General features: G+C 34.6%; 1 protein-coding gene across 1 annotated transcript; it reads right to left on the bottom strand.

Annotated features, from left to right (window-relative positions):
• Positions 1–1,567: 1,567 nt before the first annotated feature.
• On the bottom strand, positions 1,568–6,301 carry LOC123536900 (retinol dehydrogenase 7-like). Its single transcript, XM_045320396.2, has 5 exons — positions 5,812–6,301; positions 5,258–5,519; positions 4,620–4,783; positions 3,667–3,922; positions 1,568–2,931 (listed from the first exon to the last, which is right to left on the bottom strand). Exons 1-4 carry the CDS (start codon positions 6,140–6,142, stop codon positions 3,675–3,677), a joined length of 1,005 nt encoding a protein of 334 aa, XP_045176331.2. The 5' UTR covers positions 6,143–6,301; the 3' UTR covers positions 1,568–2,931; positions 3,667–3,674.
• Between the last annotated feature and the right edge of the window lie 5,737 nt (positions 6,302–12,038).

Here is a 12,038-nt window from a genome sequence, read left to right as displayed (position 1 = left end):
TTCTTGACCTGACTCACATTCACTTATTTTTAGGAAGCTGAGCCTACAATTTGGGTGTAGGGCATATACAAGAATGGCCTTTAAACACGTGTATTAGCAGTGCATTTCTGGGATTCATTTGGTATGAATAGGGCCCGATTCCCAAAAACAAAAAATATGTTTTCCACATATTAAAGGCTAAAATGCATAGATCTCCAATTAAAAACTGAGAAAAAAGTCTTTCATAATATCTACAGAGGTCTGAAAGTGCATTATCATAAAAGTAATACTACTGTTATGCACTTGTTCTTGCAAAAATAATGCTCATTTGTGTTTTGTAACTTATGTTACTTTTATTATTTGCAGCGTGTATCCGTCCCAATTGAAAAGACATCGGCCGCATTTTTAAATCCACAGATTTGCAATGTAATTTATAATGAATATATAAATGTGGTTGAAAGTACATATATTATACATTCATTCAGTATGCAATTCACGAAGGTCGAAACATCTACCTTAACAATTGTATATTTATATCCACATGTCATCTTCAGACGATATGATTACGTTTTACCTCATATAATGGTAAACATATTTGTGCGCATGGACATCAGGAAAGCGAAAAACACAATGATGAAAAGTCGAAACTACGACAAAGAGAAGAGTCGAAACTAAGATGGTGAAAACTCGAAACAATGACGGTCAAAAGTCGAAAGTATGATGGTTAAATGTCGAAAGTATGATGGTGAAATGCCGAAAGTACGATGGTGAAATGTCGAAAGTACGATGGTGAGAATCCGAAACAACGAAACCACGGTGTTGAAACGTCGAAACAACGAAACCACAATCATGGTAAAAGGTCGAAAGTACGATGATAAAAGGTCGAAATGATTTGACTTTTCACCTTCGTAGTTTCGTTATTTCGACTTTTCAGCATCGTAGTATCGTTCTTTTTGTTGTTTCGAGCTCACATTATGAGGCGATGGCCATTACAGGACACCGTACAAAACATCAAAATATTTACACGCAATTTCTAAGCATGTAATACTTATTATAAATGTTTGTTACATTTTTAATTTTCTCAGAATATGAATAATACATATGCTTGGGCTATCCCACAGTCTAAAAATAAATTTGAACAAGAGGGCCATGATAATCCTAACACGCTCGCCTAAGAAATATCGAATTGCCAGCTTCGATACGCATGGTGTATGAATTCCACACATGATAGTGTAAAACGGCTTGAATCAGAAGTTAGGGGCGTTCCGAAGTGCCTCAAGTCAACCCCAACTACTAGGGCACTAAGGTACCACACATACATGTTAGAATGTTTCATACACGTTTGGTTAATATTAGCTTAAGAGCTTCGTGAGAGTTACTTGAGAAATCAAACACGAAATATTGCTACAAGTAAAACTTCTACGTTGAACCTTTTAAACTAGGTTTTGGTTTCCCATTTAAAACTTTGTCCTGTGTGGTACCGAGGTCAAACAAGTTAATAGGGTAGGAGGACTGATTACGCCTTTATCTGAAGTAAATTAGAACAAACGTGCTTTGATACGATAGTAATGTATACTATTGTAATAACAAAATTTCAGATTTTATTTGAATGATTATCAATAGATTCATCTGAACAAATGTAACAAATTATTAGCAGCAGTAGTGAGATTTTATCTAAAATATAAATCAGCAATATTTTATAATACCATGTTAAACATTACACTTTGATATTCAGTTATAACACGCTATAATGTAAAATAACGCATGCACAGATCACATATTTACACATGAACAAATTGAAATATTGGATATATTTTCATTTAGCAAGATACTGATAGCAAGATACTGACGGCATCTCTTCAGAAGCAGAATTTCAGCTTTATATAGAAGCAAATCCATATGTATGAAATTGAGAGAGGTCCGTATAATGATGCTACAGACCAAGTTTAGTGAAGATGCTTCCAGCGGTTCATGAGAAGAAGTCAGTTAAAAGTTGTTTTTTTTCTTTTTTAGATAACGAGCCATGCGGAACCATCTGAACAAACTTAAAAGAGATCTACACAAGGAAGCTACATGCAAATTTTGGTGAATATCTATATCAAGCAGTTCTTTAGAAGTAGGTTAAAGACTTTTCTTCTATTTTAGCTCTGGTGGCCGCTAAACGGGGTTGAGCGGTACCATATGAAAGAAACTGAACAAGGTCTATAAAAGGATATTACAGGCAAAGTTTGGTGAAGATCGAAGCTGTTCGTGAATATAAGTAGTTTAAAGGTTTTACTATTTTAAAGCATCTAAGTCTGAAAATGTATTTACAGATGCATATAACCTTTGTGCAATTTTATCGCTTAGCGTCATGTACTGCAAAAGGCAAGAACTTAACAATATCTATATTGCTCTACCTTGAACTTCACCCTACTGATAAACAAAAACATGTAACTGACGTGTATGAATCGATAAAAATTAAGTAAACTAATTATCTAAATTAGACATCTTTAATAGCTAATCACTTCTAAATTGTCGAAATTGGCCCAACAAGTGCCTGGTTTCGAACGATTTGCCTTAGCACAATTATTTGCATGTGTATGAGTTAGGCCTGAGGTCTTTAACCCAGTGAGCGAGTGTCAGCCCGTCGATACCATGCCGGTCCGACAATGGCTCCGGTGACATTACTTTTGGATCAACCCTCGTAGATACGACATTACATATTGGTCAAGCAAACACATGCCGATATTAGACTGATGTCGGGCCATTATATGCAAAATTTGCCGAGATGTCGTAATCGTCTCGACTGGAATTTGCAAACATTTGGCTTCCCATGAAGTTTATATACGGCTGCTAAGTGCTTAATTTCGTTACTGGCACACATGTGATGGTACTAGTCCAAGGGTGTGCACATACTGCATGACTTTAAGCACACCACAACCATATATTGACCTTTTTATGACATATCTCCTGTGGAAAGAAGAGCGTTTTATATTGCATTATAAAACAACATCTCAGACATCGACAAATGTAAATTCAATGGTTTTCTTTCAAATGCAAGTATTTAAGCGCACAAAAACATTTTTTTTTAAATGCATACATATATGTATAAAACAATATTTAGACACGTCTCAATCACGCAATATTTTAGAGAGGTAGCATAGTGATTGTTCACGTCAATCAAACACATTTTATTAAAGGTGTACGCTAGAATTCCCTGTATATGAGATGGGCGAAAATTTTCCCAATAACAGAATTTCTTTAAACTTTGGATATTGAAGGACAATCATCTAAGAAACAAAAAAATGCAATAAAAATCATAGGTCACCGGATTCGAAAAAGAGTTATCTGCCCTTGAAAACGTCATTTTTGGGGGAAATGCCGTTTTCAATGGCAGATAACTCTTTTTCGATACCGGTGACCTATGATTTTTATTGCATTTTTTTTTGTTTCTTAGATGATTTTCCTTCAATATCCAAAGTTTTAAGAAATTCTGTTATTGGGAAAATTTTCGCACCAAATTCTAGCATACGTCCTTAAAACATTTGCTTGCAAATAACGTTCACTTGACAATGCGGCCGTTGCAGTTTCCAAATAAGATATATGATTGACTTTGATAAATCATCATGTTCACATCATACATTTCTTTTCTTTTTAATGTCATACTTGAATCAAATAATGGCGTCACCTTTACGTGTTTGTTACCTAATTGCTCAGTTTGTTAGCAACCTGCTCTCCTTCAGTTCAGGACAGAGGGTGCCATAAGGAGCAGGCCAGCCGAGTATATAGTCCACTGCCCTTTCTGGTAAATACGACATCAATCGGAAAAACAAATGTGCATCTGGTCCAACGAGATAGCGGCATTTTGGATATTTTGCTAACAGCGCATGCGCCATGGTATCGGCGACATTCTGTGGTCTAGTACTCACGTACTTGGCGGTGTTTTTGATTCCACCTATCACTGAAAACAGAATCAACTAAGTCAGTTTCAATATAAAGTGTCTTGGGTTCGATCAAAGAGATTCATGAAAAATCATTTCTTTACTTCGACGTTATAAAAAGAAATTTGGAGGTTCGTCAAAGAACCCGACCCGGAACCAGTAGTGAGAACTATAGGGCACTAGACTCCAAACTCAGGTTTTAAGCTTTGCGACCTTGTACGAAATGTGTGATATAAACAGAAGCTATTCTGCGATATAGCGTTTTTATGACTATTAATGGTAGTAATGGTATTGCAGAATATAGCCAGTCTATGAATGGGTACGATAGCCCTCGTATAATTATTTCTATCGAAATAACTTTATTTTCTTTTATTGATTTCGCTTTGTAAAATAAGTAAAAGAAAAACACTTCTTTCATAATAAATGTATATATGTTGTATCTAATAAGATACCGTATAGAAAAATAAAAGCTGATATTCCATAACAATTTAACCACATTATATGTGTTGATTTATTCCATTGGCTTTTATTAGGAACATTATATAAAATGATCTGGAAAATATCATAGCACAATCTTTTTTATGATCTTAACAATGTGTATGGAAGTTTGACCTTAGATCTATGACATCTTTTCTGAAGAATGAAATAAATATACTTTAATTTTTTGAATTTATATTTAGCAATTGCCAAAAAACGTGTACATATATATGTCCTTACAATATCTGGAAATATCTCCACCGTAGCATTTTTGCGCATCCGGCTCAGCTCTCTGATAGGCCTTTAGTAGTATGTCAAATAGTCTGTGCTTGTCTGTTATGTTTGTTTTAAACCCTCCAGGTTCAATGGTGTGAGCAGTGACGCCAGTATGAAGTAGCTCACGCCTACAGCAATCATAAGTTGATAGGATAACAAATTTTGCAACAAAAGTTCTGCTGAAAGTTGTTATACCCTTCATTAATTTGATACGATACTATATGGTCCAAACCGAGGCTGTTGCGCACCTGACGTGCTGTTTTCGAACCTTTTTGTTTCTTTCTTTTTTTTGCTTCGCATGATAAAACGGGCATGGTATGCCATTTCAGACTTGTGTTAAAATCCGTTTTAACGCAATTATTTGACCCATTTTTTTTATTTTTGAAGCAAACATTCTGATCAGTTGCCTTAAAGTTATATTAAATTAGTGACCTACATAGAATTAACATGAAAACTGTCGACGACGGATAATGGATGCCGGACGCCGGAGCATCCGCCTTCATACATACATGTTTAAATATTAATATAAACAACAGAAACAAAAACAACAACAATATTTTACTGAATAGTCGTATATTAAACTTAAACGATACAATACGTACCGTACGCAAGATGTAAACATTTTGACGCCCGCTTTGGATACAACATAATTTGAAAGGCCCGGATATCCGCAATTTGAGGTAACACTACACACATTTACAAGTCTACCGCGTGATTGTCGTAAAAGTGGCAGAAATGCTAATGTGACAGAAACTGTTCCAAAAAGGTTAACTTTGCATGCCCTCTCAAATTCTTCTAAAGTGGTCCATTCAGTTGGTGCGTATGTAGGCATAATACCAGCATTATTCACGACGCCCCACAACCCTGAACATGCAAAATTGTTTTATTTTTAGAGTGCTCTGTACGCTGTATGTAACTAATGACATATAAATTTCATAATACTTTGAAGTAAAGGTTGCTATTAAAGTCATTATTTAATATACATTTATCTTAATCGTTAACGTATATCAAAGGCTTAAGTAATACTCATTTATGTTACAAAATGCAAGCAAAACACATACGTTAAAGTACATCTTGTGACATTTAGATATTATATATCTTAATGAGACTTTTTGTACATGAAAAGTATTGAACTGAGACAAAAATTAAAATATACCTGTATCTTTTGTTTGTTCACTAGTGAACTCATAAGCTTTCCTTACAGAAGTCTGATCTGTGATGTCAACAATAACAGTCTTCAAACGAGAAGACGTTTTGATATCCAAGTCCCTAGCGCCTTTCTCCGTAAGACATCCAGCGATAACAGAAACACCTTTTGCATCTAAAGTACAGGCCAGCAAGTTCCCGAAACCCGTATCGCATCCAGTAATAAACACGCACCTCTTCGACAAGTTAGATATTTCTTCCCTGTATAAGCTATTACTTATCAAAAATATTATTATAATGACAACACAGACAGCGGCAAATACTATTAAGTACAACATCATACTTCAGAAGATACAAATTTTGACAATTTTTGCAGATATTTGAATATGGATAATCCTCTGGACATATAAGCACTGGTATTCGATGGCTACAGCAACAGGAAAAAGTTATTTTATATAACCGATACTAACTACGGTATAACATCAAATAATGAAGGTAACATGTCATTGAACTCATGAAAGACGATAGTGCTATATGTAGTACACTGATAACCGTTAAAACCAGACGAAATTATCTTCGTAAATACGTGTTCAAGCCCACAGTATGGATTTTGGTTATCGTGTAACATATAAAAAGACTTAAAAATGACTTGGTATACCCTTGACATACTTTTGATCATTAGTAAAAAAAAGGGGGTTATCTATTTTATTATATATATAATATGACAGCTGCTAACTACGGTATTACACCAAATAATGACGGTAACATTAATGAAGGAAACATTTTATGAGGGGCCTCTGTGATCGAGTTGTTAAAGTCTCTGACTTCAAATCACTTGCCGCCGCTCGCCGATTTGGGTTTGAGTTTCATTCGAGGCGGTTAATTCCTCGTGCGATGAAGCTATCCAGCTGGCTTACGGAAGGTCGTTGCTTCTACCCAGGTTCTCGCTCGAGATGAAATAATGCACGGAGTGGCATCTGGGGTCTTCCTCCACCATCAAACCTGGAAAGTCGCCGTATGATCTATGATTGTGTTGGTGTCACGTTAAATCCAACAAAAACAAAACAAAACTTGAAGACAACAGTTTATGAACTCATCGGAAAGAGGATAGTCCTATATGTCGTACACCGATAACAATTAAGCCAGACAAAATTATCTTCAAACAGGTTCAAGTCCACAATATTGATTTTGGTTATCATGAAACATGTGTACAAGACTGGAGATATCATTGACACACTTTGGAGATATCATTTACAGACTTTAGGTCATTAGTTACATCTATTATAATTTAAAATTGGAGTGAAATGTTGATGAAATTTTTCCGTCTTGATGGCATATTTCTGATGTAAAATCACCTGTTAAATTGGCTGTATGTCTTCTAAAAGAATTTCAAACATCACCAAATCATAGACAGAAAGAGTTGTTTTGCATGAAAATTGAACATAAATAAAATATGTATATTATTATAACAGGATCCTTACTGCCTGTTCAAACCGGATTCTGTCTCTGTCCAATTTTAGTTCAACTTACATATAACGGACCACAGATAGAAAGTACTATCAACTCAGTTCAGGATTCAGGATTATCCAGTTTTATTGTTTGAAGGAGCCCTAGCCAAAAATCATAAAACTAGCCTAAAGTGTTACCCTAAATTTTATAAAGAAAGTGACTGAATTCTGACAAGAGGTAAAATCTACTTTTCTAGTGTCTGTGAACCAGCACTGGAAGAGGAAAATGTCGCTCTATATATACCCTGCCTTAAGCAAATGCATGAGAATTTCATGCTCAGATATGACATACAAGGGGTATACGAAAAGTATCTATAAAGTACAAACTGAATAAATAAATATACTATAAAAACAGAAGGACTAACATACATGAGAAAGCTAAAGATACGTATTGAACAATCCACTTTCAAATAATGTGGTCAGTGCACAGTAATTATACATATTGCTCTTAGCTGTAAAACAAGCAAATATAGAGGTAAACGAATTTCAGAAAGTACTGTAAAGCGATAGAATTTATTGTATTTACTCGTACTTTTAATCAAAAGAATTATAGTTTATCATCTCAGATTACAGATTTAGTCATTCCTGCCACATTATGGTGAACATGTCACACTTGACTGAGCATATAATGGATACAAGGGTATCGTCAAAGGAATCCGAATTCCCGTAAGGCGCCCCATCTTGGACTCATGCATATTCATTACAAATAGCCTCTAGCCCAATATGCGTTTATGCAGGCTTTGTTTTAATCTTTAGTGCAATACAACTACGTAAAATAATAGAAAAGCAAGACACAATAATAAAGTTTAAATCATGTAACTTCTCAATTGAATATATCATAGTAAAGAATCGAGATTAACGAAATGAATATGTATCATCTAAAAATAGACTCCCAACAAAAAAAAAAAATTACGTAATGAAATTGTCCCTGGTCACGTGATTTTTATAACTTCTAACATTTCAATATACCAGTTTCAGACTTGCAAGTGCTTTCTTTTGCGTACTTTTTTTACCCTTCCCGATTTGTTTTTCGAATCGTAGATGCATGTATGAAATTTCTTTGTGTTAAAAGTGCAGGTACTCGATGGTGTACTCGCGTGATGAAAACATCCGGAATTGAAATACAGACTGCAAGACAAATGCTTCCAAAGAGCTTTATATGTACTGCACTTGCTTATATTAAAAAACAACCTTGGATTATGATAAAACTGTTAATATTATACTTAGATTAGTTCTTAAATAGTTAAGTTTGCACCAAAAATGACAGAACATATTTTTCTCATTGCATCATTAAACATTTGTAACATTATGCTAAAACAATATCCCTTAAAAAGAATAGTTTATATGCGCTAGAAGGAACCTTTTGGTAAGCTAAATCTTGTTCTATGAAACGATTGACAATTAAAAGACATATACCTTGAATTTTGGGAAAGGTTCGCATAAATGGTCCAAAATTTCGGTTAGTGAAAAACCTTTACAAACTCAGCGTTTTTAAAGAACAATTATACATATGTCCGTTCTGACGCATTTTTAATTATATAATGTCCCAGTGACGAAAGCTTACAAACCTAGGTTTATCATAGTTTTCAGCAATTTTGAATTTCATTACAAATGGCATTTCTTTGTAAAGCGTGGGGGCAACATTTTGAGAATAATCTAAGTACTCAGCAGTGCGGGACAGTATGGTAAAACATGTATTTGGACAGGTAAAGGACCTCGGACATTTTCCTATTCAGATTGCCTATCCAATTAAGGAAAAAGTGACATAGGGCTAGACTTCTGCAATTGCATAGTAACGATAGTTGAAGACCCTTTCTTGATAAACGCGACTTCATTTTACAAGTTTATGAACAAAAAAGTAGACTTTGTAGACATTTATCATTCTCCGTTCTATTAAAATATGAACATAAATCATTTCTACGTTTTAAACATCTTTCCCCCCAGTGACGCAACAAAATATTTCACATGCCTTTGTAAATAATTATTATATACATATGCTGCGAAAATGGTACTTGTTCACGGGGGGGGGGGGGGGGGGGGGAATGTGTTGCATGTGTTTACTAAACCTTACATATCTACAGCTTTATTCATTTTTGTAAATATTGCAAGCATAGAAAACACTAAATAGCGGACATAGAAAGTCAAGCTTGAAAGCAGACTGATCCTTATAAGTTTATCTTATGAATTTTTAAATCAGATCTGTTACCTCTTGACGGTCTAAGTCCGTCGATTGGGTGTCATCAGGATTGAGACAACTACGTCTGTCGTAAGTCAAGAACCAAGCAAGTGGCTTAGACATATTACATATATATGCGTCTTCAAAGTAAACATGACAAAGAGATATAGACGAACTTCTGTGGGAATAGTGCCACTTTGGTGCAAATTTTTTATCTTTTGTAGGATACAATTGAAGCGAATCTAGAATGCATTTTAAGAACAACATTTGCTTTTGTAATTCGACCCAGCTTCCTATACTCTAACAGAACTACACCAGACACCAACTCCTTAACTGACCCAGTTGCTTCCAGAACTAACACTGACGCCCATAGAACTAGTACTGACTCGCCCAGAACTAACACTGACATCCCCAGAATTAACATCAATTCGCTCACACGTCTGAAACTTATTTCGAAGCCAACCAAAATACTAGTAAGGACTTCAAAGAACTAACACAAACACCCAAAGAATATCTACATAAATGTTGATACTTGCTAGTGAAGGTCTGTTCCACTGATACAAAATGCTAAAAGTAAGGCACTCCTGAATCCACAGTGGAATACGCAGTCTCCTGCACCCCTCCGTTTCAACTGAAAAAGGCCAACTACGCCAATGTATGACCAGCTACACCACTGCATGTATTCAATAATAATCCTCCACATAATGCCCGGTCAGTATTGTACATGTGTAAATACAGTATAGCAATAGATGTATAGAAAACAAACAATAGGCTATGTTCAATGCATCAGTTATCATGGGCAATCGGGTGGAAATAACTAAAGTACAGTTATGGGACCAAAAGTTTTGTTCCACTTTTATTTTTTCCTTTTCGTTTATTTTTAAAAATGTCAATAAAACTGATAATCTGCATGGTATAAGTTTATTTATGTGTTAAAATATTTCATAGTAGACATAACTTAAATGCCAATGCTTATTTTAACTAAAAATACACATTTTAAATGTTTCAAAAATATTACCCTTAGTTACAAACTGTTAGAATTTCAAGAAAACGAATATGAAATGAAATTATCTTTTGTGACAGTTTGATAGGAATATAACTTATTCATCCGTATTTGAAGCCATTAAATAAAACTATCTGCTATTGAAGTCAAGAAACAGCATTGAACTTATGGCAAAATCCCTAGCATAATGTCCAATGTCCTTTATAGTAAAAAATGTTGTTTGTTTACCATCAACTGTGAGAAGTTTATCTTACACTTTATATTTTCTTTTATATATGAATCGTTACATTATTTTTCTTACAATAATTGTTTCTCTAAGACAATCTGTCAAAAATTACATATGGTGGGTAAGTAGAAACAATGAAAAAAAAATCAGCGAAAAACTCACTTAAATATCAGTTTTAGGGCTCAAGTTAGACCATTATTATGGCAAACAAATGAAAATGTACATGTTTTACATTTCTACATTTATAGAATCACATTTAAACCATTCTGGGATCCTTTTCCGGATTCTAAGATAAAATAACAAATAATATATAGCATGTTCTATTGGCTATTAAATTTTTCATATGAAACACTGCTTTCTTTATATGAGTTGGTTCTGCTCATTTTAAAAGTTTTGATCTTGAATCTAAAGCTTTAAGGTTCGCGAAAAGATTCGCGTTAGCTAGATAAATGTAAGGTTTAATCTGTTCGCGAACTTAACAGGTTATCTTACGGAAGAAATATGCCACCATCTGCAACAGACAAATATTATAATTACATGTACAGTATCTGACAATCTCGGGTTCGAAATAATCTGAAAGGCGAGCATTTAGTGATACATTTATTTTGCTTTTCAAAGGTTACGATACGGGAGTTTCGGCCAATTTAGATCAAATTTAAACAAGGCGCGTGAAATGTATGTCCGTAAACAGAAAGGATGTCATTACGTTTTATTTCTGTGGCCCACATGGTAGATAGTGAAGCCCAATGTGTAGATTCTAGAAATAAAGTCGTTACTTACTTACTTACTTACTTACTTTTAAGGGCAAACAATAATACAGAGTTCCTGTTTAGTTTCATTACCGATATCGTAACGTTACGATGTTTGCTTAATCGCTTTAATTGTTTCGATGAATATACTATCATGAACAGGGCGTAGATATGCAGGCTGTATATGTAATTTTTTTCAAATATTTTACGTAAACAGTGAGGAGGTACTGCAAATATCTGCTGGCCTTTTATCATGCAAGTAGATCGATGCTGTACTAGGCAAACAGCCGTGGAAAATGCATAATAGAATTAAGTGTCAGTTGAAAACAACTGAGAAGAGTCAGGGGCTGATTTTCAGTACAATTCTTAGACTTTGTTCCAAATTTAACTTGATGACCGGTCTTAGAATAACACCTGGCCATTGGTTAGTTTCGAGACTTTGCTCAGGAAAACCCAATGATATACTGGAAATTTGAGTCTGGTACCAAAACAAGGTTTGGTTTTATACATTTAGACCCTGTTTTCATGTATTTTTTCCCAATGCAGTTCATTTTTAAGAAATCGTTTTGGTGCAA

This window comes from Mercenaria mercenaria, chromosome 17 (genome assembly GCF_021730395.1).
Source record: "Mercenaria mercenaria strain notata chromosome 17, MADL_Memer_1, whole genome shotgun sequence".
NCBI lineage: Eukaryota > Metazoa > Mollusca > Bivalvia > Venerida > Veneridae > Mercenaria > Mercenaria mercenaria.
This window is presented reverse-complemented; position numbering and strand designations above follow the sequence as displayed.